The sequence below is a fragment of the Buceros rhinoceros genome, unplaced genomic scaffold (assembly GCF_000710305.1).
Source record: "Buceros rhinoceros silvestris isolate BGI_N320 unplaced genomic scaffold, ASM71030v1 scaffold15600, whole genome shotgun sequence".
In the NCBI taxonomy this organism is placed as follows: domain Eukaryota; kingdom Metazoa; phylum Chordata; class Aves; order Bucerotiformes; family Bucerotidae; genus Buceros; species Buceros rhinoceros.
In genome coordinates, this window is record NW_010391499.1 from 3340 (window position 1) to 29788 (window position 26449).

The 26449-nt window shown below is 35.6% G+C and overlaps 1 protein-coding gene across 1 annotated transcript in view; it reads left to right on the forward strand.

The window, feature by feature from the left end:
• The first annotated feature begins 634 nt into the window (after positions 1–634).
• PFKP (phosphofructokinase, platelet) overlaps positions 635–26449 on the forward strand; it is a 31487-nt gene continuing 5672 nt past the window's right edge. Inside the window, exons 1-15 of the mRNA XM_010142043.1 lie at positions 635–724; positions 3084–3273; positions 5753–5918; positions 6618–6662; positions 6763–6871; positions 7320–7415; positions 9353–9445; positions 10339–10464; positions 11065–11129; positions 11818–11887; positions 14567–14713; positions 15538–15608; positions 16045–16132; positions 22519–22671; positions 26410–26448. Coding sequence (XP_010140345.1) covers positions 659–724; positions 3084–3273; positions 5753–5918; positions 6618–6662; positions 6763–6871; positions 7320–7415; positions 9353–9445; positions 10339–10464; positions 11065–11129; positions 11818–11887; positions 14567–14713; positions 15538–15608; positions 16045–16132; positions 22519–22671; positions 26410–26448 — 1524 coding nt within the window. The 5' untranslated portion in view covers positions 635–658. The remainder of the gene's footprint in view (positions 725–3083; positions 3274–5752; positions 5919–6617; positions 6663–6762; positions 6872–7319; positions 7416–9352; positions 9446–10338; positions 10465–11064; positions 11130–11817; positions 11888–14566; positions 14714–15537; positions 15609–16044; positions 16133–22518; positions 22672–26409; position 26449) is intronic.

Consider the following 26449-nt stretch of genomic DNA (forward strand, 5'->3'; position numbering starts at 1 on the left):
TTTCTGGAAACCACTTGAGTAAAAGTGTTAAGGATTTCTTAAAAGAAAAAAAAATTTTTTTCTACTGAATTTCTTTCATGTATTTATCATGTGACTGCCTCCAAAAAAGAATGAAGATCATGTGACTTGGTTTCTTCTTTGTTTATGAAGACTTCTTGGTGTTGCTCTTTGTTTTATTTTGTTTATACCTACCTTGGGGGGAAAAGTGTAGATTTTTTTTTTTTTTTTTTTTTTTTTTTTTCCCCAAGATCGTGACCTCAGGCTGAGACTATTTTTTTAGGAAGCATATTTTATAATGCTTTTCGAAGTTCTTCTGTCTTTGTGGTTTTTAAAAATTGACTGAATATTTCTAAGAAAGGAGAAACATCTTGTCATTCTAGTTTATAAGCTGTGTAATCTGTGTAAAGTATTACTTTATCTTGAAGTTGTCTTTGGAACGGATCTTTTAGGAATAGGTTTTGGTAGGCTTTTTTCACCCTAATGTGATACCTGCTTGAATGTTGTTTCATTTAAATTGACTATTTTTTTATTCAGTGTTTTTAATTACTTAAAGTTGCATTAAAATACACAAGGTGAGTATTACTTCAGTGAAAATGTTACATAATTTTTCAAGTCAGACTTCTGAATCAGACTTTTTCTCTTTCAGGGTTACCAGGGAATGGTTGATGGAGGTGATAATATTGTAGAAGTTTCATGGGAAAGTGTTTCAAGTATCTTGCAAGTGGTAAGTCATAGGGGGTGGGGGTAGGGGTAGGACCCAAACCTTCTCTCTCTAAATTGGGAACCAAAATTCTGTACCCAGGCAACCACTAATTATGGATTCAAATTCTGTGATGACTGAGTGACCATCACATGCCACTTTTAACAGAGCCTGATGTTTACAGTATGGATGTTTGAAGCTTTCTAAATATCTCTCTGTGGTCTTGCATTTGGAGCACAGAAATAATCTTGACAACCTTTGTCTTAGATTTCAGCATTACATGTTATTAGTCTCCTAAAGCCATATTGACAAGCCTATATTTAATAAAAAGGACATTATAGGTCGAAAATATGAAACAACTGGGTTTTGTAAGGCAAGTGTTTTCTTATGAAACCCTGTTGGCTTCCTCTGTAAGTGGATTTAGAATTATGGTAATGGGTGTAATTACAGTGCAGTTCTCCAGAGCTCAGATATACCAGTGACTTTGCCTGTATGTTTTTATTGCAACTTTCTGCAAGGTGGCTATTTGGATCTCCTTATGCTTTTCCTCAGCATGGTAATGTTGTTACCTCTTCCAGAGCAGATGCTGTGTTTGGCAAAGAGGCCTTAATGCTTGGCAAGCTTTCACCTCCAGGTGAAGCGTGGGTTTCTTTGGAGCTTTCTTTAAAGCTAATACAGGAAACATAAAGCAGTTAGCATAGAGGAAAATAGACTTTTTTAAAAAAAAAAAAAAGAAAACCAAACAGACAAATACTGTGGAATACTGTGAGATATTTTGTCCATGTATGTTTGGTTTTTTTGGTTGTTTTTTTTTTTTTTGAATCTGCTGTCTATTTTGTAGAATCTGTAATCATAGAATATCTGAAGTTGGAAGGGACTGATAAGGATCATTGAGTCCAACTCTGTGCTCCTCGCAGTGCTATCTAAAACTATACCATATGACTAAAAGCATTAACCAGACATCATATGATCAAGAGAAAATTGAGATGCCATGGCCAAGGCACACAGAATCATAGGCAGGAGTGGGATGTAAGCATCTTGTACATGTGTATAGCATACATACAATAAAAACAACACTTCAGCTTGATTGCTAGGGATTCAACAGACCAACGGTGAAGCTGAGGATACGTCTTGAAGAGTGTGTTTCGTGGTTATGATAAAATATTTTTCAGCCCAAGGTGTATATCTGTTTAATTAGGACAAGTTATATTACATTGTTTCGAAAACATAGTCTCTTTTCCAGTTACAACTATGGCTTTTTAAGTATGAAAGTATGTAGTTTGGATATGTTTTTTACACGATTGTTATTTTTAGAACATCTCCATGTGTACGCTACTACTTAATCTGTCTGTGGAGAAAGCTGAACTTCTATTCCACTTTTTTTCTTCCCCTAGCAGCTGCTGCGTATTGCAGTGCAGACAATAAAATAGTGCCTAGGACTGGCTTAAGAGCTGAAACACCTATTGATAGGGCAAATCATATCAGTACAGCCTCTGCAGATTTGAAGCGAAATTTAGATTGGCATGACTGACTTATTACAAGTTAAAGTGACAGAAATGTGTGTGTAAAAGTGAGGTGATCATTCACATTTGATTGCACGAAAAAAGAAAGAGGTTGCAATCTTAACTGATTTTATTTTTCACTGTGACAAGAAATAAAGCAAAAGTTAGACTTGAGTGACTGAACAACATAAACACGGAATATTTGTAAATAACTTGTTTTCAGCAAGATGGCCAGCAATTTTCGGTGACGGGGTCTTCAGTCTTTTTTTGAAAGTAATGACTTCCATTTCTGGAGGAAGTTCTTTAAATCATACTTTATGATTTAAATACAGCAGATAATTGTTAAAACAAGAAAATTTAACGTTAGTCTGATCTGTAAGGCACTAACTGTGGATACAGTTTTTTCATAATTCTGTAGAATGACAATAAATGCTAATTTTGAAGTTTGGGACTACATCTTTTCTGTTATTGTTTATATATTCATGATATTAAGGGGAAAAATGTCACTCTGAAGCAAATTAATCTAAATACTTAACTACTTAGTATTGGATTACTTTTATTCTTGTCATCACATGTAAGTAAGAATTAGATAAATTTTTTGAATGCTACTGAAATTAATCCCAAATCATTTAACGTTTTCCTTCAAGAGTAGCTCTTCATCAGTCATTTTGGAGTATTTTTTCCCTTTTCTCTAGTATGTGTATCTGCTCGTGAGAACAGTTTCCCACAGGTGATGATAATTCTTTGTTTTTCGTTACTTTTTACTGACTATAAAATTAAGATAGAGGTGATGCTACAAACTGACCATCATTAAACTGTCTTAAAAATATACAGTAAAATACTGGATTATAAATGAAAACTGTTATACTCCCTTTTTCCAGGGAGGTACAGTTATTGGTAGTGCACGCTGCAAATCCTTTCGTACCCGGGAGGGCCGCCTGCAGGCAGCCTACAACTTGGTTCAGAGAGGAATCACTAATCTTTGTGTGATTGGTGGAGATGGTAGCTTAACTGGGGCCAATCTGTTCCGTGAAGAATGGAGTGGACTTTTAGAAGAACTGGCACAGAAAGGTAAGCTTGAGTTGGGATCCTCTACATCTCTAGTCCAATCTTGAGGGAAGTTTTGTACGCTACTATACATACACAAACTATATCCAGAAGATACTACTGAAGTTCAAAAATCCATTGCATGTATTCTAGAAAATTACACAGGTCTTCATAAGTAATAATTTTTTATTTCTGTATTTCCTGTCTTGTATACCATAAAGGTTCAAAAAGGTAAAATAAGTTACCGGGCAGCAATTTTTATGGCTTTTTTCCCTCGTTATGAATAATTTTTAGCATCTGAACTTCAAACTTCTCCTTGAAAAGCCCTTTTCCCTCATTCAAACTGAGATGATAATTCCTTTCCTGAAACAAGCTACACACTTGGTTGTTAATAAATTATGATGCTTTACTGCTATACGTCACTAGTTTTTTAAGATCGGAACATTGTGGCTGTTGCTAAAAGTGCATCCAGCCCAGTAGTTGTCTTTGATAGCTTCCCAGAAAATGTAGAGAGAAGAGTTACAGAACAGAATGAGACTAAAGAATGCTAGTTGATGCTATGTGTTATTCATAATACATACATATTCTGATAGGTTCAATCCATTTCTACCTTCAGGACTTCATGAACCAGGTGCCGTTAGCAGTCCTTAATTAATTTCTCTTCCATGAATGTATACAGCCTCATTGAAAACATACAGATTTTAGCTGAAAACATCGTGTAGCAAGGAGGTCTACAGCTTCACTGAATGGTGAAGACTGGGAAGAATCTTCTGTTTATTTTGATCCTGCTGGCCTCTAGTATCATTTGATGTCCTGTAATTTTTGTGTTAGAACAGTGAATGATCAATTCTGCTTCCTCTCTGCATGCCACTTGAGATTTTACAGCTGTCTTCTTTTCCCTTCATCATCTCTTTTTCTAGATGGAAGAGTCCTAGTTTGCTTAGTTGTTCCTTATATGTAAGTTCTATATCTTTGATCATCTTTGTTGCCCTTCTCTGAACCTTTTCCAGTTCTACCATGTCCTTTTTGAGGTGGGGAGGACCACAACTGCGCCCAGTATTCAAGATGAGGGCAAACCATGGATGTACACAGTAGTATAATGATCTTTGTTTTGTTCTCTGTTCTTTTCCTAATATTTTCTAATGTTTTGATTTTTTGACTGCTGTTGAGCATTGAAGCTGATACATTAATGAAAACAACGAAACATTATATTATTATGCTGAAAATAGCATTATCTTGTTTGTGATGTTAGGGTACATTTTTCATTCATATTAGTTTACATTTATCTGCAGTGACTTCCATCTGATACTTTACTGCTCACTGTGACTTGCTACTCTTCTTCATTTCTTCTCAGACACTCCATACTTTTAGAACCCGAATAATTCAGGTTGATAGTAAAGTGGCACCTTACTGCTCATTCCCTTTTCTAGGTTATTGCTGAGAGTGAGCAGCGCAGATCCCTGTAGAACTCCATTGGTTACCTTCCTCAGATGCAAGAACTTGCATTTACTACTGCCCTGTGTTTCTTATTTATTACCCTCTGTTTCACATTGTTTATTCTATGCAAAACCCTTCTATCTTATGCTGTGGCTACTTAGTTTCCTCAAAATCCTTTGGTGACAGACCTCATCAATGGGTTTTTGGAAATCTAAGTAGAATAAGTCAACCAATAGCCCTTATTCATGTGGTTGTTAAGTCACCTTTGGAACTCTAGAAGAGGTTTGTAATGTATGGTATACATTCCTAGAAAACAGTTTGATTCTTCTTCAGAATATGGTGTTTATCTTTGTGGACATTAGTTAGATTTTTCTTTATGATTTCTACTATTTTCTCCAGTGTAGACATTAAGAACATTGATGTCTAGTTCTTGAATGCTATATTAAAAATCTGGCATTACGTTTACAGATGCTAAGGTAGTTTTGAGCTCTTAAGCAGCTGAGGTATTTCATCCTTGAGATCTTTTAGAACTCTTGGATGATTCAGCATTTTCATTGATGTCTTGGGAGACAGACCAAGACTTAGAATAGGACCTTTTCTATTCTATTTGCTTATTAATCTTGAAATCAGAGCCTTTCAGTGTGGCAGAAGTCTTGAAAAGTTTAATGCTGGGTTTTGCTTCTTTACATATGCCCATAATCACATCCAGTTTGCATCGGTTTACTTCTTCATTGCATGTCATACACTGAGAGTACAATTTGAATGCTGTTGTTAAGTCCAACCGTCAATTTTAAGGTTGGTTACAAAAGTTAATTTGTTGATGCTTTGAAATGGACTGAAAAGCTCTTGTTTCCTTCTGTACTGTAAGGAGTTCTGTGCAGGATTCTTTTGTTTGATTGTTTGATTGGCTTTTGTTTGTTTGACTAACCTTGTTAGCTAAAATATCTAAAAGATAGTTTAGTGTTTGGATATGTTTAATTTACGGAAGTAGAACACTCGAACAATGTGTCTAGATTTTTTTTTTTTAAGTAATCTTACAGCTCTTTCTCTGGATACTTTTTTACAGGAAAGATTGATGAAGAGGCTGTTAAGAAATATGCTTACCTTAACATTGTGGGAATGGTTGGATCCATAGACAATGATTTCTGTGGCACTGATATGACCATAGGTACTGACTCAGCCTTGCACAGGATCATTGAAGTTGTGGATGCCATCATGACCACTGCTCAAAGGTAAATTGTGCATATTGTAGAGCTCTGTAAGAAATACACAATTCTTTATGCTTCAAATCGTAAATTTCCTATTGCCATACAATAGTAGAGGGTATAAGTTAATTTTAAGTAGCAGTTAGGTAACTGGTATTTGTAGTATTTCTAGAGTGGGAATAAAAGCTTTTATGGCTGCATCTTTGAAGGATCTTAACCAAGGAATGATGTGTTGTGGCATCACTTCAAGCATCTGATTGTAGAGGCTGCATCATCTTTAGAGGCAGGCTTTGTTTTTTTAAATATGTTTTTAGTCTTTCCCAGACATACTCTTCTAGAGAAGATCCAGACACACCTTGAATAGTACAAAGTAGCATCTGTTTGTATATAAACTTTCCCTAGATAAAGCTTAAACAATTAAATTATTATTTATTTTTTTAAATACAGTTGTATCATTACACTTCTTAACTATGAGTCTGTGTCATTTGCATTTCTGGTAAATGTTGACCTCTTCTCTCCTAATTGCCCTTACATGTTTTAGAAGAAAGTAGTAGTGAAAATACTTTGGAAGATAGTAATTTTAAATATATTGTTTAATGCAGCTAACAAGTTCTGTGTTTGTTAAGCACGGTAAACACAGGCTATTTCCTGATACCGGGTTCTGATTTCAAGAAGTTGGACTGGATGTTTGAGTTGCAGGATTAATTTGTTTCCTTATTTTCACAGCCATCAGAGGACATTTGTTCTGGAGGTTATGGGGAGACATTGTGGGTATGTATTCTCTTCAGCAGTTCGTGTCTCATACAGATATAATTATGAAAGATTGAGAAATCTGAACCATAAATGACTAATAATTTGTTATGTTTATTAGGTATCTAGCTCTTGTTAGTGCCTTAGCCTGTGGCGCAGATTGGGTATTTATTCCTGAATATCCACCAGAAGAAGGATGGGAAGATTCAATGTGTGTGAAGCTTTCAGAGGTAGTCTATTACTGTGTTTGGGATTTCTGGGACGTGCAAAGTCTGAAGTGTTTGCAGGCATTGGTTTGAAAACAGTGATTCAAAAATGTGATTAGGACTTTCAGCAGGTTTTTGCTTCTGGTGTTAACAGGTAGTGCTATTTGATCTTAAACAGTTCTTTTCCTGCGTTCTGCTGCTGTTTTGAAGAATTATATGATCTATTCTAGGGAGTACGTAAAACTATTCCTGTATAAGCAGTGTGTGTACCTTTCCGCATTAATTCGATATTAGACATTTCACTTCATCAATGAAAAGACCTGTATGAAGATAAAATGTGTGAGATCTCTGACCAAGTATATTTTCTCAAATTCCTCAATGCAGATTTGTTTATAGCAATTGGTTATAAAATTGCGCTGCTTATTTCTTTCGGGTTTTTCTACTGTATGGATGTGCTTTTAATTTATTATAGAATCGTGCGCGAAAGAAAAGGCTGAATATTATTATTGTAGCTGAAGGAGCTATTGATTGCCACAACAAACCTATAACGTCAGAGAAGGTTAAGGATGTAAGTATCCACATCCCTGTGATACACTTTCTGTTTTGTTCTTAAGATGGGGCTTGTTACTGACAATAACATTTCTGTAAAGTAGCTTATCACACAGTTTGCTGGTTGTGTTTTGTATTTGTGCTTTATTAACTGAATCTATAGTCCACTCAGGGAGAATCATTTCAGTGGCTGTTAATTAGAACCTTTGCTCCTTGTGATGTAAGACAACAGTCCAAAAAACCTACTTCATGGATTGATAGTCTGAAATCAGCTCACATCAGTAATCATAATCCTGTTTTACTTCATATTTCATATAAATTTAAAAAAAAATTAATAAACTTACAGTGAAATAATACTGTTTAGTTTAGACAATATCTTGTCACTTTTTTCTAAATGGTTGCTTTGCCAAAAATTTCATTGGTGTCTCAGATTAAGAAAAACTTGTGAGCTAAAATTATTCTGCTTTTCTCAGAAAGGGTCCATTAGGAAATAACTTGAAAAGTAGTCATTGACAGGAAGGAGCTTTGACACTGACTTTACCTGGAGTATATCTGTCCTGTGACGATGAAGCTTTGTTTTCCATAGCTGTCAGTTTGCGAGTAATCTTTGACTCTTAATTCAGAATTGCAGTTTAACAAAGTAAGATTTAGCACCAAGCAGCGTTAAATGCACATACAGCAGATAGCTACTGAGCATTTATGGGGGAATATTACTTGCTTGCTACAAATTACAGGCAGTTAAAATGTTCAAAAACCATAAATGCCAGGGATAGAACATTTTGTAAATAACTTACTCAATTTTTTTTCTTCTTTATGGTATCCATTACTTACTTGTAACCTTACATGGTCACTGAAGATGTATTAATAAAACATGTCTTTCTGTGACTTAGGTTTGGTATGTAACAGAGGAAATGGAAAGTCAAACTGAATGGTATATTTTATTATTACAATTCTTCCTGCAGATCTTAAAAGCCTTGTCAGTTAAGGTTAAAAGTCATCTTCACTGAAGTTTTATTAAGAATCTGTCATGTAGATGAAACATGGAGTGAATAAAACACTGTAACTGAACTTCTTCCAAGGATGCTAATTATAGTATTTAGACCTGTTTTTATAAGGCTGAGGTCTGTGCATAGTGAAGCCATTGTACCTGCAGATAAAGTGTTGCAATCTAAGCCACTGTTTTGACATTGTTTAATAAAATGCTCCAATGGATTGGGAAGCTGGAGTTTAGTTCTAGGTTAGGATTAAAGACTGGCTTAACTTTTATAGTATTTTCATTACTGTTGACACACTAATGTATAGTGTATTGTCAAGGATTAGGGCTGGGCCAGCCCCTAGACAAATGGCAGACGCTCTCTGTTAACCCTTCCCTCTTCCCAAAGAGGAAGAGAAAGGGCATAAGGGAGAGAGACTTAATGGATTGGAAAAGAAAACTAAAGCATCTTTAATCAAAATAATAATAAAATGAAGTTGATCCTTGTGATCCCTCAGCTTTATACCAAAGAGGACATATATGGAATGGAACGAAATACCTTGTTGGTCAGTTTAGGGTCATCTGTCCCATCTGCCTTTCCACAGGTGCAGCCACTAAATGCACTCCAAACTGGGTATATAAAATTAGCAGTGACCATGGTCTCCATAGGAGCAAATACAGGCAAAGAAGTATGCTTTCTGCATACTAGTCCTTAGTAGTAACTATAAACATCGAGCATTTTCACATTAGAAACAGACACTGTCCAAAAGTAAGCCATTAGCTTCAGCAGGCGCAGTAACTCAGAAGAGACTGAGCTGAAAAGTAAAATCACTGAACAGAATTAGTGCTGTTCTAGCTCAAACCAGGACATATATGTAGAGTTTTATCATTGCAATAGCACATAAAGCAGAGTAATGCTAACACGTATGCATTTAGCAAATGATGATGATGATAAAACCACTATATTTTTAAATTCTTTGCAGCTTGTGGTTCAGCGGCTCGGTTTTGACACCCGAGTAACTATCTTGGGTCATGTGCAAAGAGGTGGAACTCCTTCAGCTTTTGACAGAATTTTGGTGAGTGAACCTGGTCATTTTGGGTTCATCTGCCCCACCTCCCTTTCCACAGGTGCAGCCACTAAATGCACTCCAAACTGGGTATATAAAATTAGCAGTGACCATGGTCTCCATAGGAGCAAATACAGGCAAAGAAGTATGCTTTCTGCATACTAGTCCTTAGTAGTAACTATAAACATCGAGCATTTTCACATTAGAAACAGACACTGTCCAAAAGTAAGCCATTAGCTTCAGCAGGCGCAGTAACTCAGAAGAGACTGAGCTGAAAAGTAAAATCACTGAACAGAATTAGTGCTGTTCTAGCTCAAACCAGGACATATATGTAGAGTTTTATCATTGCAATAGCACATAAAGCAGAGTAATGCTAACACGTATGCATTTAGCAAATGATGATGATGATAAAACCACTATATTTTTAAATTCTTTGCAGCTTGTGGTTCAGCGGCTCGGTTTTGACACCCGAGTAACTATCTTGGGTCATGTGCAAAGAGGTGGAACTCCTTCAGCTTTTGACAGAATTTTGGTGAGTGAACCTAAAATTACTCATGGCACTATGTAGTACAACTACATTTTGATTGTTTATTTGGGAGTGGGATAGTTCTTTACCTAGTTAACTTGATAAATCCAATTATTACCTCTCATCAACTGTCTGAATAGCTCAAATTCAGAATAGTAAAGCACTTTATGTAAAGAAATCTATATTAGGATTAAAAAGGCAAAACTGTAGACACAGTTGTCCATACTTAAAGGTATTAAACAGCCTGGGACGTTTTCACCTACCAAGAAATAATCGGTTTCAGCTTGTTTTACAGAGAAGTCATCACCATTTCTGTGACTGGAAGCCTAGCGCTTTTAAGTGCTTGTTTGAACGCTCAAACATTGTCTATTTTCAGGCAAGTCGTATGGGTGTGGAAGCTGTGCTTGCCCTTTTAGAAGCCACTCCAGCTACCCCTGCCTGTGTTGTGTCCCTGTCTGGAAACCAGGCTGTCCGTCTGCCTTTGATGGAGTGTGTGCAGATGGTGAGTTTCTGGCAAAAAGCCAATTTATAGTTATTCATTAACTACAACAGACCACTGTGTAAAATAATTGTCTGTTTTCATTAAAACACTGATGGGAATGTGTGCAGCACTTTCCCACATTTGAGAATAGTGATCTTTCTGCGTGTTCTCTGTGTTATTATTTGCGAACTACCAACAAGTAAGAAATGTATGTATGTTTAATTTGTGTTAAAATTTCATCTCAGATATTCTGGTTTTATTGCTACAACAAATTCTTCAGATGCTTGCATCCACTTGCATGTCATACACCACGGTCAGGTGCATTAAAACTGTTCAGCTTAAAGTGAAAGAAGAAGCTGCAAAATAGATGCATTGATTTTTTTTGTTGTTGTTGTTTTTTTGTTTTGTCCTGGGAAGGCTTTAGGTGTCTGCTTCTAGTTTGTTCTCCTTTCCACTGTAATTTATGCTATGATAAGAGGTAGCTCATCGATTAATGAAATGTCAATATTTCATTTTTCACTTTGGAAAGCTGTTTCAGAACGATCTATTTAATGGAATATATGAAATAATCAACTTCCTGTGTTTTTTAAACATATTGAGTAATCAACTTGTTTTTTCAAGACTCAAGAAGTCCAGAAAGCCATGGATGAGGGAAGATTCCTTGAGGCTGTGAGGCTTCGTGGAAGGTATGGCTAACAGCTTATATCAATTTATTTACTCTAGAAAAGTTGAATGGATTGCTGTTCTGCTGGCACTTGACATTTTATTTTAAATGATTTAATATCCATATGTTTTTATGTATTTAAGAAGAACAGACAGAAGAAGAGTTGCTTAAATAGAATAATTTAAATTCTTACTGCACAAAAACATGCAAATCGGTACTTCAGTACTGTGTCAGTGTAGGGGCTGATACCAGGCTAACAAGTCACAAAGAAAAGAGCTGCTGTGCTGTATGAACCGTAGTTTGTTTACTCAAGATTTTGAGGCCAATCTCGGGAGCTTGTTTGTAAGAGGCTGGTAGTTTTCCAACAGTAATGTTGGAGGGAGACACTCTGCACTTCAGTGTGTCAACAAAGTATTTTCTGTTTCAAGTCATTGGATAATAAAGTGCTTTATTCCCAATCGATAAAAATAACTTGCCAGATATGTAGTTATTTTGTATTTTCTCACTATTATCATACAAGATTCAGTATTTTCCACTGTTCTCTCATTTCCAGTCTTTATTGTATTTGGCATTTGTAAAACTTTGCTGCTAATTTTACATACCCATTTTTAAAAGTTTCTGAAAAATTCAAGTGTTTCTAAAAAACAACTGTGAGTTGAAAAATTTACTAATTTATTTATCTTATCTTATTTGTCGTCTTATTTATTTAGGAGCTTTGAAAACAACCTTAACACCTACAAATTACTGTCACACAAAAAACCAGATGCTGAGCTTCCAAAGGTAGGGGGTTTTTTTTTGAATATGCAATGCATGTCTGCTTTTGGGGTATCTTAATAATATTCTTTTCTCCCCCTCACCCTGCCTTAATATTCTCTTCAAACCTATGCCACAGGATATTTTATAAAATTAGTTAAATATTATAATGGCAGAAAGATGCTTGCAACACACAACTTTATTCTAATAATAACTAATATTTTTTCAAAGTTAAATACCATTTGGACTAGAAAATTTCCTGCTAGACACTTTCTTTCTGTCTTAGATATATGTCTGGTCCCAATTGCTATAGTGTCTGGTCCCAGTAGTTACTTTTATGCCCTCTGCTGTTTAACATGGGGAAAAGGAAAGGTGACGTGATCATGATTAAGGGTCTAAAAATCTTGGCATAAAACTGGGATTCAGTATAAAAGAATTCTAGCCCTTCCTTTTCAAGGGCAAAACTGCTCAAGAACAGGGGTAAGTTGAGGAATTCAGGGGCTGGAAGACAGATGCTTCACATTTACCGGATCTAATAAGTCACTGTATAACACAGCAGTGGACACAAAGTTCTTCTTTTCTTTGTAGTTTGTAAGTTCTGTATAAGAGGAAATTTGCATTTATTAAGATGCAGATGCTAAATGCTATGCACAAACGGATTTCAGACAGGATGTTTTTATTATCAGTAATGGTTTACTGAATAATTCTGGATCTGACCATAGTTGGTGACTATGTCACCTCACTAATTCCTTTTTAATGATGATTGCTTACTGTATTTGCATGATTATGTTACTATTACGGTTTTTTGATTTTTTTGTTATTCCAATTAAGTATTTTTGAGTAGTGATGAGTAGTATCTTCTCAATATTATTATGGGGAAGAATTGCACTGAAAACAGGAAAAATTCATTTGAATAGCTGACATCTGTTCAGAAATTCTGGAGACAACAAGTAACATAATCACAGTGAGCCATTTTAGTTGACAAAAATTACTGTGTAATATGTCATCGGAAACTTCACACAGTGAAGGAAACTTGGTCAAAAGTTATAGTAGAAGCTTTCAAGGACACGGCAATAAAATAACTTCTACTTTTGCCTAATCATGGGTAAATGTAAGTATATAGGCCAAAGTTATTAGAAATATACCTGCCAAAATGGTAAATTTTTTTTTTCCAGACATAAGGACCTAAGTTTGAAAGTCAAGAGATCAAAGAATTCAGGATTTTTTAAGTGGATATTCAACACTGCTTTGCCAGATCATGTGTCTGATGGGGTTTTGGTTTTTTGTTGGGGTTTTTTTTTTGGCATACCAATGCAAATTTGGGACTGTTAGCATTGTTTTGTTTTGAAATAGTTTTGCCATATCTGGCTGTGATGGTTGGCATTAGAAGGAAATGTAGGCTGCTTGTAATCATTAACTACTTGGATTTGACCACGCTAGCCAAATGGGAATTAAAAAGTACATGAAATGTGCATGTCACAGGCACTGAGGAAAAGGCTGAACTGATCAGATCCCTAGAGCCTACTGAATGCTGTGCTCCAGCAGTGTTGCTACACACATACATATTTTGTTGCTTGTGTTCCCTTTGCATTTTTCTACAGTGCTGTGATTGTGCCAGATCATGGCAGAGAAACCACATACATTCTGGTTTGGATCTCCTTTTTTTTTTTTGTCATTTTGTTTTGTTTTCAAGTGGAAGAGATTCCTTTGTCATTACCTAACAACTGTTTAGGTTTTTTGTTTTGTTTGAAAATAGTTGTGATTTTAGCGGAGACCGTTGTAACAAAACTGGATGTCTTTAATAGTATTTTGTAGCTAGATTGTGTGATTGTGTCTACTTGTGTTCTCCAGTCTGTAATGCTTCCATCCATTCAGATGTGTATGTTTTGTTGAGAATACAGTTGATAGGAAAGCAACTAAATGCATAGGCATGGAATAAACATTTATATAATATTTTTTTATTCCATGTTACTTTTTGAATAGAACTTTCTCTCATAGGTTGCCTGTGGTTTAAATTACAAATGAGTATTTAATATCTCAGATTTTTCTATTTGAGTAGATTAGCTGCTTACCTGTGATAATCAAGAAATTTGGGGAGACACTCTGCCTAAGTACAGTTACTGTGATTTGTTAGGAAATGCTTTGAAAACTGCCATGATCTGAAAGTGAATTGTGAAGGATGCTGAGTGCTCCTGTTCACTACTACTATTGTCAGCTGCTCTAAAAACCTGGCCTATACTTCAATTTAAAAGGTGTTGTCTGATGCACTTTGCATGGTTATACACACCTAACTGCTGTGGTGCTAGACTCAGTTTTCTACTCTTTTCTTGGCAATTCTGGGTGGTTTTGTAAAAAAACTGCTGCTTTGATAACATGAAACTGGTTGAATAACACAGGGTATTTTTGTGTTTCTTGAACCTAGCTGAGCTAGAATATAAAAACCCAAATAACTTAACCTGCAAACCAAATGAAAATCTGAAAGTCTTATTTAAAAACATTCTTTTTTTAAACTGTTTGTTTCTATGTGTTATTCTGCAAAAGAAGAAATATGTGTATGTGTCTTCTAGTTCACATTAAGTTTTGGATGGCTTAGGGGCTTTGAAGTTTCTTTTCCTATATTCCAATGTTTAGCAAATGCGTACGATGGACAAATTAACCTTGGTGTAGAAATTAAAGCGTATATTAAATATCATTTTTCTTTTGCAGACTAATTTTAATGTGGCAGTTCTAAATGTTGGTGCCCCTGCGGCTGGAATGAATGCTGCAGTAAGGGCTGCAGTGAGAGTTGGCATAACTGAAGGCCATAAAATGTTTGCTGTCATTGATGGATTTGAAGGTTTTGCTAGAGGGAAGGTCAGTATGACATGTGTGCATTACATAGTAGTATGCACCCCATCCCACACCACCTCCTTTGTTTATGTTCTGCCATAACGGTTGTGGAAACCGATTCTCTAAGTTCTTTTATTTCATAAAGATATATAAACCCCAAGTTGTAACTATTTCTTAAGTATTGCTAATCACATCTTGCAGAGCTACAAAACAAGTTCAGATGAATCCTACCTTCAAATTTTGGTCAGTGTTTAGTATGTGGTAGGTTTTCCACAGAATAACAGAAGAGTCGTCACTTCTGTAAGATGAGTTGTTGCATCTTTGTTCCTTTGCTATAAGAAACTTTGCAGTGGTGCTTGAGGGGGGAAGTTGTTGGGTTTTTTTCCCTCCCCAGATGGCTTAGATTCTTCTGTTTCCCTGTTTTAAATGTTAAGCATCAGTTGGTATACTGAAGGAAAACTGGATAGAAGACTTATGACTTCTATGCCTAGCTGAAGCCATAGATCCCAAAACTTACTTCAGAGTCCTGGTTTTAAGATTTTTGTGTTTTCGCATTCAGTGGGAGAGGATGTGAAAATAGAGTTGTCATGTGAAATAAGGAGGAAGCGTTTGTTATGGTCTGGAAGAAGAAAAAACAAATAGAGTGGAAAGGGATTGGTAAGAATTCAAGAGAAATTAAGTTAACCTCTTGATGCTGTTTTCTTTGCCAGGTTCATTTTTGTTACTGTCTGTGCCCCGCAACTTGTTTCAGCAGCTTTGCATTAAGTAGCACCTGATGTTTGCTGCATGTCAAGAGAAGTAATTGGATAATTACTTAACAGAATCTCCTTTTTTACTTCTATTCAAAGATAAAGGAAATCAGCTGGGGAGATGTTGGAGGCTGGACTGGTCAAGGAGGATCAATTCTTGGTACAAAACGGTAACATAAATATTTTGCCAATTAATATGATTAAGTCTGATATTTTATATAACCTGTGTATGATTCCATGTTCTTTTCCTTCCACAGAATGTTTTAAGTCCTCATTTTTAATTTTTTTCCTTAAATTGTTGCATTCCAACTTGGGTTTCATTATAGTACTGAACCAGCTCTGAAAACAGAATGAAAATGGGAATTGAGACCTCAACTTAAAAATTTCTTGGGGTCCTTACACTTAAAAGGACTGCAAACGTGTAGTTTCTTTGCAGTTGACGTGATTCCTTGCTGGTTGTCGGGAAGAATATTTGTATGGATAGATATGCAAAATGAAAAATATTGCATTGCCTGCTGAGTTTACTGTTTCAGCTTAGTAATTAGTTCTTACTGTTTCAGAGTCTGTAAACTGTTTTTATTTTTCTTTTGGTTTAATATTTTATAGTACTCTTCCTGCAAAATATTTGGAGAAGATTGCTGACCAGATGCGCACTAACAACATTAACGCCCTTATGGTTATTGGTGGATTTGAGGTATACTGAAGTGTCTGATTATGTCTGAGTAGAGTTCCTAACAAATGAATACACTGTTTTAATTTTTACTCAATCTTCACGTAAAATGCATTTGGTTATAACTGTATTTGATATATGACACAAATAGTGTTTAGGATCAGAAGTATTGTTAATCACTGATTCTGTGGAAACTTGACATTCAAGACGGTGACTAGTGAGTGCAAAACAGAATGCGCTAAATGGATGAAGTCAGATAGCGTGACTGTTTTTGTATTAAAAAGAAAAATAAATAATGTCTTCGGTAGTGCAAGTTCCAGTCTATGCTGTACCAATACTTTGAACATACTTCCAGAATTTCTTAACCTTTTGTAGTAATTGCACTGTGGTCCCTTATTTAAGCCACTCTTTCTCGCATTGTGCATTTCAAAATCTGTAATAGATCTTGAGAAGTATTTTCTTCTTTTCTGTATTTCATGTTTGTTTCATTTTACCAAAATAAGAAATCTTTGAAATCTTGATTCAGGCAAGTATTTTACCTGTTCTTCCCAGAGAAGAACATGCTTATTGCTTCTTGATAGAGAATGAATTGTCCATTTTTTCCAACCTGTGAGGCATCCTCCTAGTTTGGGAATATTAAGATTTTAAATGACGAATAAGAGTACCTGAAGATTGGGGAACTAGCTTGCAATGTGTTTGTGTTATACAAAGCACTTTGATATCTAAATTGTATGTTATATTGAAATGAATGTTGTATTTATTGTTTGTTTTCAAATGTATACTTTTTTTTAATGCTTTCTCGTGTGTGTGTTAGGTTTTAGTAGTTCTTTAACTTGACTTGCAAGTGTGCTGTGGTAGAAATGGCTCCCCCTGTGGCCCTTTCCATTTTATCAGTCCACCTTTGCCCTTATTTCATTCATCCTAATTTTTCACTCAATGCCTGTGCCCAACAGGCGTACCTCGGACTTCTCGAATTGTCGGCTGCCCGAGAGAAATATGACGAATTCTGTGTTCCAATGGTTATGGTTCCTGCCACTGTATCCAACAATGTACCGGGTTCAGATTTCAGCATTGGTGCAGATACTGCTCTGAACACTATAACTGATGTAAGTCTATTCTGGTGTGTGCGCTTACTAACAAAGCAGTTCTGGTTAAAACTGACTAAATTGGCTAGAGCTGGATATTTTTGTAGACCAGAACTTTGGAAATGTAATCTGGAAAATGATACAGTTAGTTAACATAGCTATGTTCGTGATACCTGTTTAAAAAAGAGAAGGTGTAGGATCCCAAATACTTCCATTAGTTTTCCTCTGAAACTACAATGACTTGTAAATTTGTAAACGACAAAATAAGACGGCATATATCTATTCTATGTGGAAGAAAGAAACCTAAATCTAGGATGACCGGATGATCGTTTGATGCACTGTAGAGGAAAAAGAAATGTGTTTAGTTCATGTTACATTGTCGTTCTTCTAATAGAGAATGTAACATCCATCTTTCTCTAATATTAGTAATTACATATATTCTACTAATAATGGATTTAACAAAAAGAGTTTATAAGTATTAGGAAGTATTTTAAAAATCATATCCAATTCAAACCTGAATTTTCATTTTCACTTAAAAAGAAGAAAGAGAATTCTTTCATAACTGTGAATTATGATGAATTACTGTCTTGTATTGCAAGTTCCACTGTCTGATTTTTGTCTCCAGCCATGTTGGAGCCAGAATTTAGAATTTTTCACTGATTGTACATACTGAGCTAGGTTTTAAAAAGTGAAAATAATGAGTGTAGTTCTTACGTAAAACGGAAAAAGAATTTCAAGTTGCTTTTGAAAATTGTCTGTTTTTCTATCACTTAGATGTATTTGAAGATTTCAATCATTATATTGTTTTCAGAAATTTGAAGGATTCCTCAAATGCTATCAACTCAAAAGCACTAACATAATTTTCACCTGTTCTGGTTTGGTGTGGTTTTTTTTTTTTTTTTCTTTACAATGTCACCATAAATATTTCTATCTTCAACAGAACAAACCCCTCAGTTAGGAAATCAGTTTCCTTAACTATTGCTTTGAAAAAGACTGTAAGCTAACTAAAATCTGCCTTGAAGTTACTCTTTATAGGCAACTTAGGTTATAAATGTTGATATTGTTTCCAGTTCTGGTAAATAAAAATATCTCTCTGAAATTATCGATTACAAATCAAGGTGAGTAAAATGATTGTGCATAACACCTACTTTTCTTCTTTTCTTTTCTTCATAAGCTTTGTTTACCTAACTGACTTCTTTTTGTAGGTTATTTCATGTAGAGGGAGTATATTTTAGTCAGTCAGTCTCTGCTTGTTGCTGTGTTGCTTTATATTGAAGTTTCTAGGTATCATTTGTCTTCATTAGATAATAAAATGTCAGTATCTCCGTATTTTTCAATGCAGTAGTTAAAACTTCTCAGAATCATATTTTTTTTTTTAGTAATAGCTGCTGTCTTGTTTTTGCATTTTATTTTGCCTACATTTTTCTCTGAAATAGATTTGAAATGTAATGGCTTTGCAAGGTTTAAATTCAATCCAATGGAAAATTGAATTTTGTCCTTTTTGGGGAAGGAGCAGATTTTTGTGGTGCGGAAACACTCCTCCTTGGTATCTTTTCAATTTTCTTCTCTGATTGTTTGAACATGATTCACTAAAAATGATAATGAAAAATGTATCCTTTCATTCCTTTATCGTACATGTAGATCACATTCAATAGTGATGATGTCCCCTATTAAATGTGACTGATAGGCTCAATACAAGCCATACTATTGCCTGTGGTAAACGAAAAGTAGCAGATGAACATGAATGTTCGTTGTATTTGGTTTATAACATTTTTATTCCTATTGTCACTATTAGGTCAATAAATGCATCATAGTTTTCAGTGCTCTCAGATTAGTACTTCTTAGGAACACCAAAATATCATCATGCTTAGTTTTTTTGTGGTACTGTTCTTACTTCTGTGTTCTTGACGTCTTTTAGCATGGTAAGTACATTTCTGCTGGGTAATGAGGCTGTTACTAGGCAGTTGGTCAGCATTAGGCTCTTTGAAACTTGTCAAGGTGTGTAAATGGTACCCTGAGACATTCACAGATAAAATGTGTTAAGATGATGCCTTTAAAAAGAAAGCCATAAAAACCAGACCGTAACTTCTGAATGGGAGATTAGGTGTGCTTTTCCCTGTGTCACAGTGGATGGTGCAGTTCTTGGTAAATAGAATTTAGATTCTATAACAGATTCTGTGTCCCTCTTGAAATGTTCCATTTTTTCCATTTTTGATTTGAAATAGAGGCTTATAGTCAGATGAATGTGTTTTGTTATTTGAATAGTGGTTTAAATTTATGATATCCTGTATTTTTCACTTCAGTTTTCAGAATATTAGTGAGAACAATTGTCAGTGACAATTCCAATATAAAATACCGTGGGAGAGCTGGATGTTTCCGTACCTGAAAAGGGTATGCCTAAGGCTTGTATTTCTAGATATACAAAATAAATGGTTTTCAGTTTCAGGGTAAGAACATGAACTTTGAGTTTTCTGTGAAAAGAGAAAAAGTATAAGTAAAATAACTGCCATAATAAAAATACCTATATTCTCAACTTCATGCTGCTAATCTGGTGAAATGAGTAGAGTATTATTTCAGGTAGCAGACCTCTGGAATGTATCAACAGAGTAGCGTTAGGTTTTTTCCCTACGTAACCATGAAGGATAAACAGTTATTTTTGAATGAAAGATGGATCACCTCATTGATGAAAAAGAGGCATTAGCAATACATTTTGCAAGTGGAACTAAAAAGCAGAAACTTACTCTGTAATTAAGCAGAGTGGATAAACATTGCTTTTTCAGCTACAGAACACAGAAAAAGAGTGGAAAGGATGAACATTTAATTTGAAAACAAAGCCTACTAATGAGCTAGAGGAAACTGATGGAAAGAGGAATAAACCAGAACAAGGTATGGAAGTACATTCATTTTATTTAGGAGATGTTGAAGTAAATGGGGAAATGAAAAGGCATCAGCTAGAGATGGAGAAAAATAGAACCTCAAAAAGGAAGAGGCTAAAACTTTCTAATGTGTTTCTTTGGCAATCCTTTTCCTTTCATTAAAGGGAACGGGGTACAGGTTGATCGATTGGTTTTGTGAGAAAGAGTAGCAAACAGGTGGTACTGAGGAGAGAAGCAGCTACAGGTGGATTGCAGCCTTAATGTAGCCTCCATGCATTTCCCTTGAAAAACACAGACTTCTGTAACCTCCCAGTGCTGGTACTAGCATATGTGACTCCAAATTAATCTGAACTAGGAAGCTGAAAATTAGCCTGGCCAAGCTGGCTAACCAGTTAAATTTTCATCCACTTCAGTCCTAGCAACAGCTGGATGTGGAGCTAGGGCAGTAAATCCTTTCCTTTGAATGGCCAGTTGCATTTAGATCAACATACAGTCAACAAAATACAGTCTGCACTTGACTGCATGTAGTTTTATAAAGCATGCTTGGTTATGGCAATACTCTTTAGTAACACAGATACAGTAAAAGCGTGTGAAATGATTACACCATTTATTGACATAGTACACTATCCCTCTAGGATCTTGTTTTGAAAAAATAATTGTAAAGCAGTTATTAAAGTCACCGATCACTTGTTTATCCTTTATCAAGTGACCCTTTATTTAAAGCATTTTCATACTTCGCTGCAGTGATGCAGAGATGTTGCATATAATCATCTAATGCTCATGCTTGGTGACGGTACAGTCTTTGGATATGTTTGCTGAAATCACTTGCATCAAATAAAATGACAGTATTTAATGCAAGTAAAACATATCTCAATTGCATCTTATTATAAATGCAGACTAACCAATTGTGTTAGTTTTTGCTCTAAATCTCCCTTCAACTTGTTTTCCCAAAAGTCTCAATATAAAACTTCTTAGAAAAACTCATCTTTTGCATATCTCCAGGACATCATGTGTTTTTTATTTTTCAGTATAAATAAAAAATTGAAAGCAGCCTGACTGAGCTGAGTTGGGCCAGGCAATTACTGAAATTTTCTTTAGTGAAGTCTCATCCACTGGAAAAAAAAAAACCCAACAACAAAAAATTCTCTTTGTTGCTCTTCTGGCTATACTGCTACTCAGAGCTCTGGGTCTGGAAGGGCAGTTTCAGACTTAAACTGGAAATGCATCCTAGCACTGAGCTTAATTCAAAGTAGCACTTACAAAATAAATGAGTAGAGATAGACTTCAGAAAGTCAGTTTGCACTTAGGCACCTACTGACATGTGTCCTGTTCTTGTGCTGAACAGGTTCTGCTCTATCTAGGAAAAAAGCCTGGAGAGCAGAAACTTCACAGGTGAATTTTTTTCCCATCGTTTTTCCTAAGTTATGCTTAAATCAGTCAGTGTTTAGGTATTTGTGGGGATAGCTTGATAGCTGTCTGATTTTGATCTGCAGTGGTTTACTTCTCTGAACTGACTTGAGAAATCGAAAAGATGAGACTTGTGTGAACATCAGACCTTTCTGGGAGAGAGACATTAAGGAAAACGTAGTGTACTATGTAATCAGGCTTTCTTGTGGAGAGTCATTATATAGGCAGTTTGAAAAATTGCCTCACATCATGAGATGCTGATTAGTTTAGATTAGAAAGGATTGGAATAATGTAACAAAAAAATTTGTTTATTGAGTTAAACCAGCTGCAAAATCTTAACCTTTAAGCATTATTTTGACATCTATAATCCTTTTCCCAGGATGATTTATTCTGTAGTATTTGGAATCTTTCCAGGGACCTACAGCTGTGTTGAACTATACCTGCACCTTTATTAACTCATCCACGTGTGTTCTGGGATTTTTCTGGGTCTGTGCCCTGTCTGTATGCATAGAGGCAGATGTGTGATGTTGATAGAATCCTGGAAGGCATAGGCAAAACTTTTTTTTCCTTTTTCTTGGTGGAAATAGATGTGTTCTTGACTTTATAGAATAACATAGTTTTTAAAAAAGCAGCTTTCTTTAAGCATTTCCTTCAAGTTCTAGGAGTTTACTAGTTAACTTTCTGAACTCCTTAACACGTATCAAACTTTGTTCTTTAAGTGGTTTCTTGTGGAATGATTTCCAGTCTACCTTTATGCTGTCTTTTTCTGCCCAGCTGCTTCAGACCTCTCTGCTGTGCACACTTCCCATTCCCTCTGCATTAACTTGCGCTAATCTTCTGCATCTCCTCAAAGAGCATTGTGCCAATGCAACCCTAGTGCACTGTTGTGGTATGTACAGGACGTTCCCCACCTCCCCCCAGTAATCTCACCAATTGTATTTACTTGGGCCAGTGGGCAGCCACATTTACCATCACATGCAAGGAGTCATGAGCAGAGCAATCCAAAGACCATGTTTCGCTCATACTTGTACCACTGCTCCAGGCCTATGAAAGTTGTCTGCAGCTACACGAGGCACGTTCCCGCTTTGAGGAGTTTTGCGTACCTATCTGTGTGTTGCCTGCTACTATTAGCAACAATGTGCCAGGCACAGACTTTAGCATTGGTGCTGACACTGCCTTGAATGCTATTGTGGAGGTAAGACTTACATATCTTTTAAAAGCTAAGAAAATAAAATGCGTAAGATGAGGCTACCTCAAGACCTTGAGATGTCTAGTTTGCTAAAATAATTTAGTTATTGTATTTTTTTTTATGGTTTATAGTTAAGAAGTTTCCCAAGACGGATTAAAGATTAACCTTATAAAAATGAATTATGTTGTATGTTTAACTTCTGGGGACTCTGTGTTGTTATCCAAGACTGCTGCATTAGTATTTAGGGCATTTGCATTTGTTTTGACTGCTTTGATTTTGTTTTGTATCATACTTAGCTGCTCAGCATTACTTCGGTGAAAGAAGAAAGGGCGTGTTTTGTAAATAAATGCCACATTTATTGCAGGGTGTGATGACTGAACTCGGTGGAGTAGAGCATTTTAAGTTCATGGTTAACACTAAACATGTGAATAATCCCATAGACTGTATTAAGCTTAACCTATATTAAGAACATATAAGTGCGTGCATTAAGTACATATAAGTGCATACAAATAAGCAGTCAAGTCTGTCACCAATGCTAATTGAACATTGTGAGGCCAGAACTTGCTAAGAATGAGTTCTCCATTTCAGTCAGAACAATCAAATTTCTAGTTTTAGTCTGCCATAGCTTTTCCCCTTGGGAACTGCTCTATGAACTCACGAAGTTCTTTTCTATCCTTTTGAGTCTGCTGGAGCCACAGCAAAGGGAACTAAGTTGTGGTCTGATGCAGACAAATGAGTAAACCCGAACAGCTCTGAGTTTTATCAAACCACTATTGGTTACATCTATCCATATAACTAATTATGAAGTAATTGGCCAAGAAAAGTCAGAATAGAGATCCAGGGGTTTGAGAAGTGCAGGTTTGTTTTCCTGCTCTGATAGTCGTATTTATTTATGTAGAATAAACAAGCGCCAGTAGATAATGGACAGAGCTGTGTCAGAACACACTGTGGCTGGGTCTTTGGGAGATGCAGTACCACATCCCTGGGGTGAAAATGACCTAAGATGTAGTGTGGGAAAATGGTAGCAACATGTTCCTAGACAGGACACAGAAACCTTGACCACTCCATCAGCCGCTTCCCCCTTACTTACTTCTGTAAATGCCAGGCTGAGTCTGCTGATTATGACTGATACCACTTCTAATAGGGGTGCATCTGCGAAAGTGAAAACATGAAAACACAATGGGGAAAAGAGTAATTACATACATTGATGCTCTTATTTCATTGTTGTTATTATTAATTTTAAATGCAATTTATACAGCTTTCAGTAATGCTCTCCGTAAAAAATAAAATAAAAATGTATCTATTGAATTTCATTATGATTAGCATGTTTAGCTTATGCAAAAAATAGAACACTGTTGATTTGGTGAAGTTTTGAATATCAGATTTTTCGTGAAGCTGGCTCAGTTCCTGTGAAAGCTCAACTAGCAGTGGAATTCCAAAGAGTACTTCAAAAAGAGTCACCGTATCTTCATGTTTAAAACTTCTGAAACCTGCATCAGGCATTTGAGCTTTGGCCTTTCCAGCCTGTGGAGTAGTGTATGAACTAGTGATTCTTTACAACCCATCTGTGCCATTTTTGTGTTTGGGTATTTCTGTCAGTCATTCTGAGAGAGCGAGAATAGTAGAAAGTTTCTGCTATGACTCTTGTATAGTCAAGGACAGAAATCCTTAAGAAACCTGAAGAGGGTAAACCCAAAAGCACCTCATGATTTACATCCTTGCGTAGGACTTAAAAAGATGGAAAATTTCATTCTACTACCAGCAGCTGGAAAACTTTATTAGAAAGCTTGTAGTTTACAAATATTTTAGGTCTCTCAAACTGAAGGAAGTCTTCGCATGTTGTGTTGTTTTATTTCTTCAGTGTCTGAAGATTATTTTTTATAACATGATCTAAACACATAGTCTCAGCTCAGTTCCAGGCAGCTATTTTAAAATGAGCTAAAACTGGTTCAGTGCTGCACCTGCTACTAGTAAAAGCAACGGGGATTTTTATAAACTTGTTACTGTTTACCATACATCAGAAAACAGTATTGTGCAAAAATTCTTCAGAAACTACATCTGGAAAGGGAAGGTAAAGTGCTTAAGGACATTCTAAAATCCAAGACAGGTAAAAGAAAGTCATTTTGAAAAACTGATAGAAGTTCAACAGAAGCTTTTGTGACATTGTGTTAGGTAGATACTTTCTGCATAGGATAACAGAATGTCAGTCTATATTCTGAATAAATTCCTGTGAATTCTGCGCTTGTGTGTGTATATATATACATAACATGCACAGTTGCAAATACATGAATAAAATACGTATAAATGAAATTACATGTGCCTTTTGATAGCTGGGCCTAATAAATGCATACACTGGTTTTAGTCCTTCAGTGCATTAAACCTTATTATGGTAGAAGTTGTAGGTTTTTGATTATTTTAAGTTTTCTCACCAATTCATTATTTGGTTTGTGGTCTGTTAGGTATATTTTTAAAGACAGTATTGCTTACAATCTTAATTTCAGCTTGAAATATTATTTTCAGTTAGCCAAATGAAGGTTCGTGTTGTAAATGTCTGTGAAACAGAAATACCTCAAATATTACAGCATCTGCAGTTACTCATTCAGAAAATCAGTAAGGCATGGGGATTTTTTTAACGTTATTGTAATTCAGGTTTCAAGATGATGAACTTCCCAGGTACTTTTATTTCTCACTTTTACTAAACAGAACTGGTGTAGGGACAGTACCTCAGTTTTACAGAATTCTTGTCACCAAGCGTGATTTAACCTATTTATTTCTTTTTAAGGCAAAGAAGGAAATGGTATCTTATTTCTATTATTTGCTTTCTGAAAGGAAGATACATTATGTGATGACTTGAAAACAACTTTGAATGGTAGTAAAATTCATTCCAGGAAGTGAGTTTGTCAAATAGCTTTCTGAGTATTACTAAAACCTGGAGATGCATAGTAACCTAGTTCCTAGGTTTCTGCTAAGTTTTCCTAAGTTTCCTGGGTCCTACCACACTGGAGACCATCTCTGTTATTTTCTGCCTCTCAGGCAGTTCTAATAAATACTTGTGTTAATTGGCAGCATATAAGTAACAGATCTCTTTGTAGAGAACATTGTTTGTGCTGGTCAGAGTAAGATTGCAAGTGGGAATTGCAGTCTTTTTATATTAAGTATGTAGCTATTAATTAAAACCCCCAAACGTTAAGAGATACTCTAGCAGGGCTTGAAAGAATATTTACGTGGATATCATTGGAAAGTTGTCAACAGGGCAACACATGCTCAGGACTTAAATTCAAGTAACTGTAAATGTTGAGTATGGTTGGGAATGTGTGAATTTTAAAATCAATGCTAAGAAAAACAAGCTCTTCAGTAATGGAGTTAAAGCAAAGAAGAGAAGCTTATACCACAACTGATTAAAAAGTCAATTATAACTATTTGTATTTCTGTTAGAAAACTATCACAGCTTTGAATCCCTGGCATAAACCAAAATCCATACTTGTTTTAGTACTTGCAATAACAGTTGATAGTAGCAAAACATTTTATTTTGACTGTGGTGTTCAATGTATGATTTATAAGAATTTCTTCATTTGGTAGTTATTGTCCTTAAGTGGGTTATGCTATTTTGACATTTTTAAAGATGTATTTTTAATAAATTCTTTGAATTCTTTTACCAATAGGTGACAATGTTGCATGACATACAAAACCATAACAATTCAGGTGTTTTTGTATTTAAACTTAGAGTATTTTGTCTTTGATTAGACATGTGATCGCATCAAACAGTCAGCCAGTGGTACCAAGC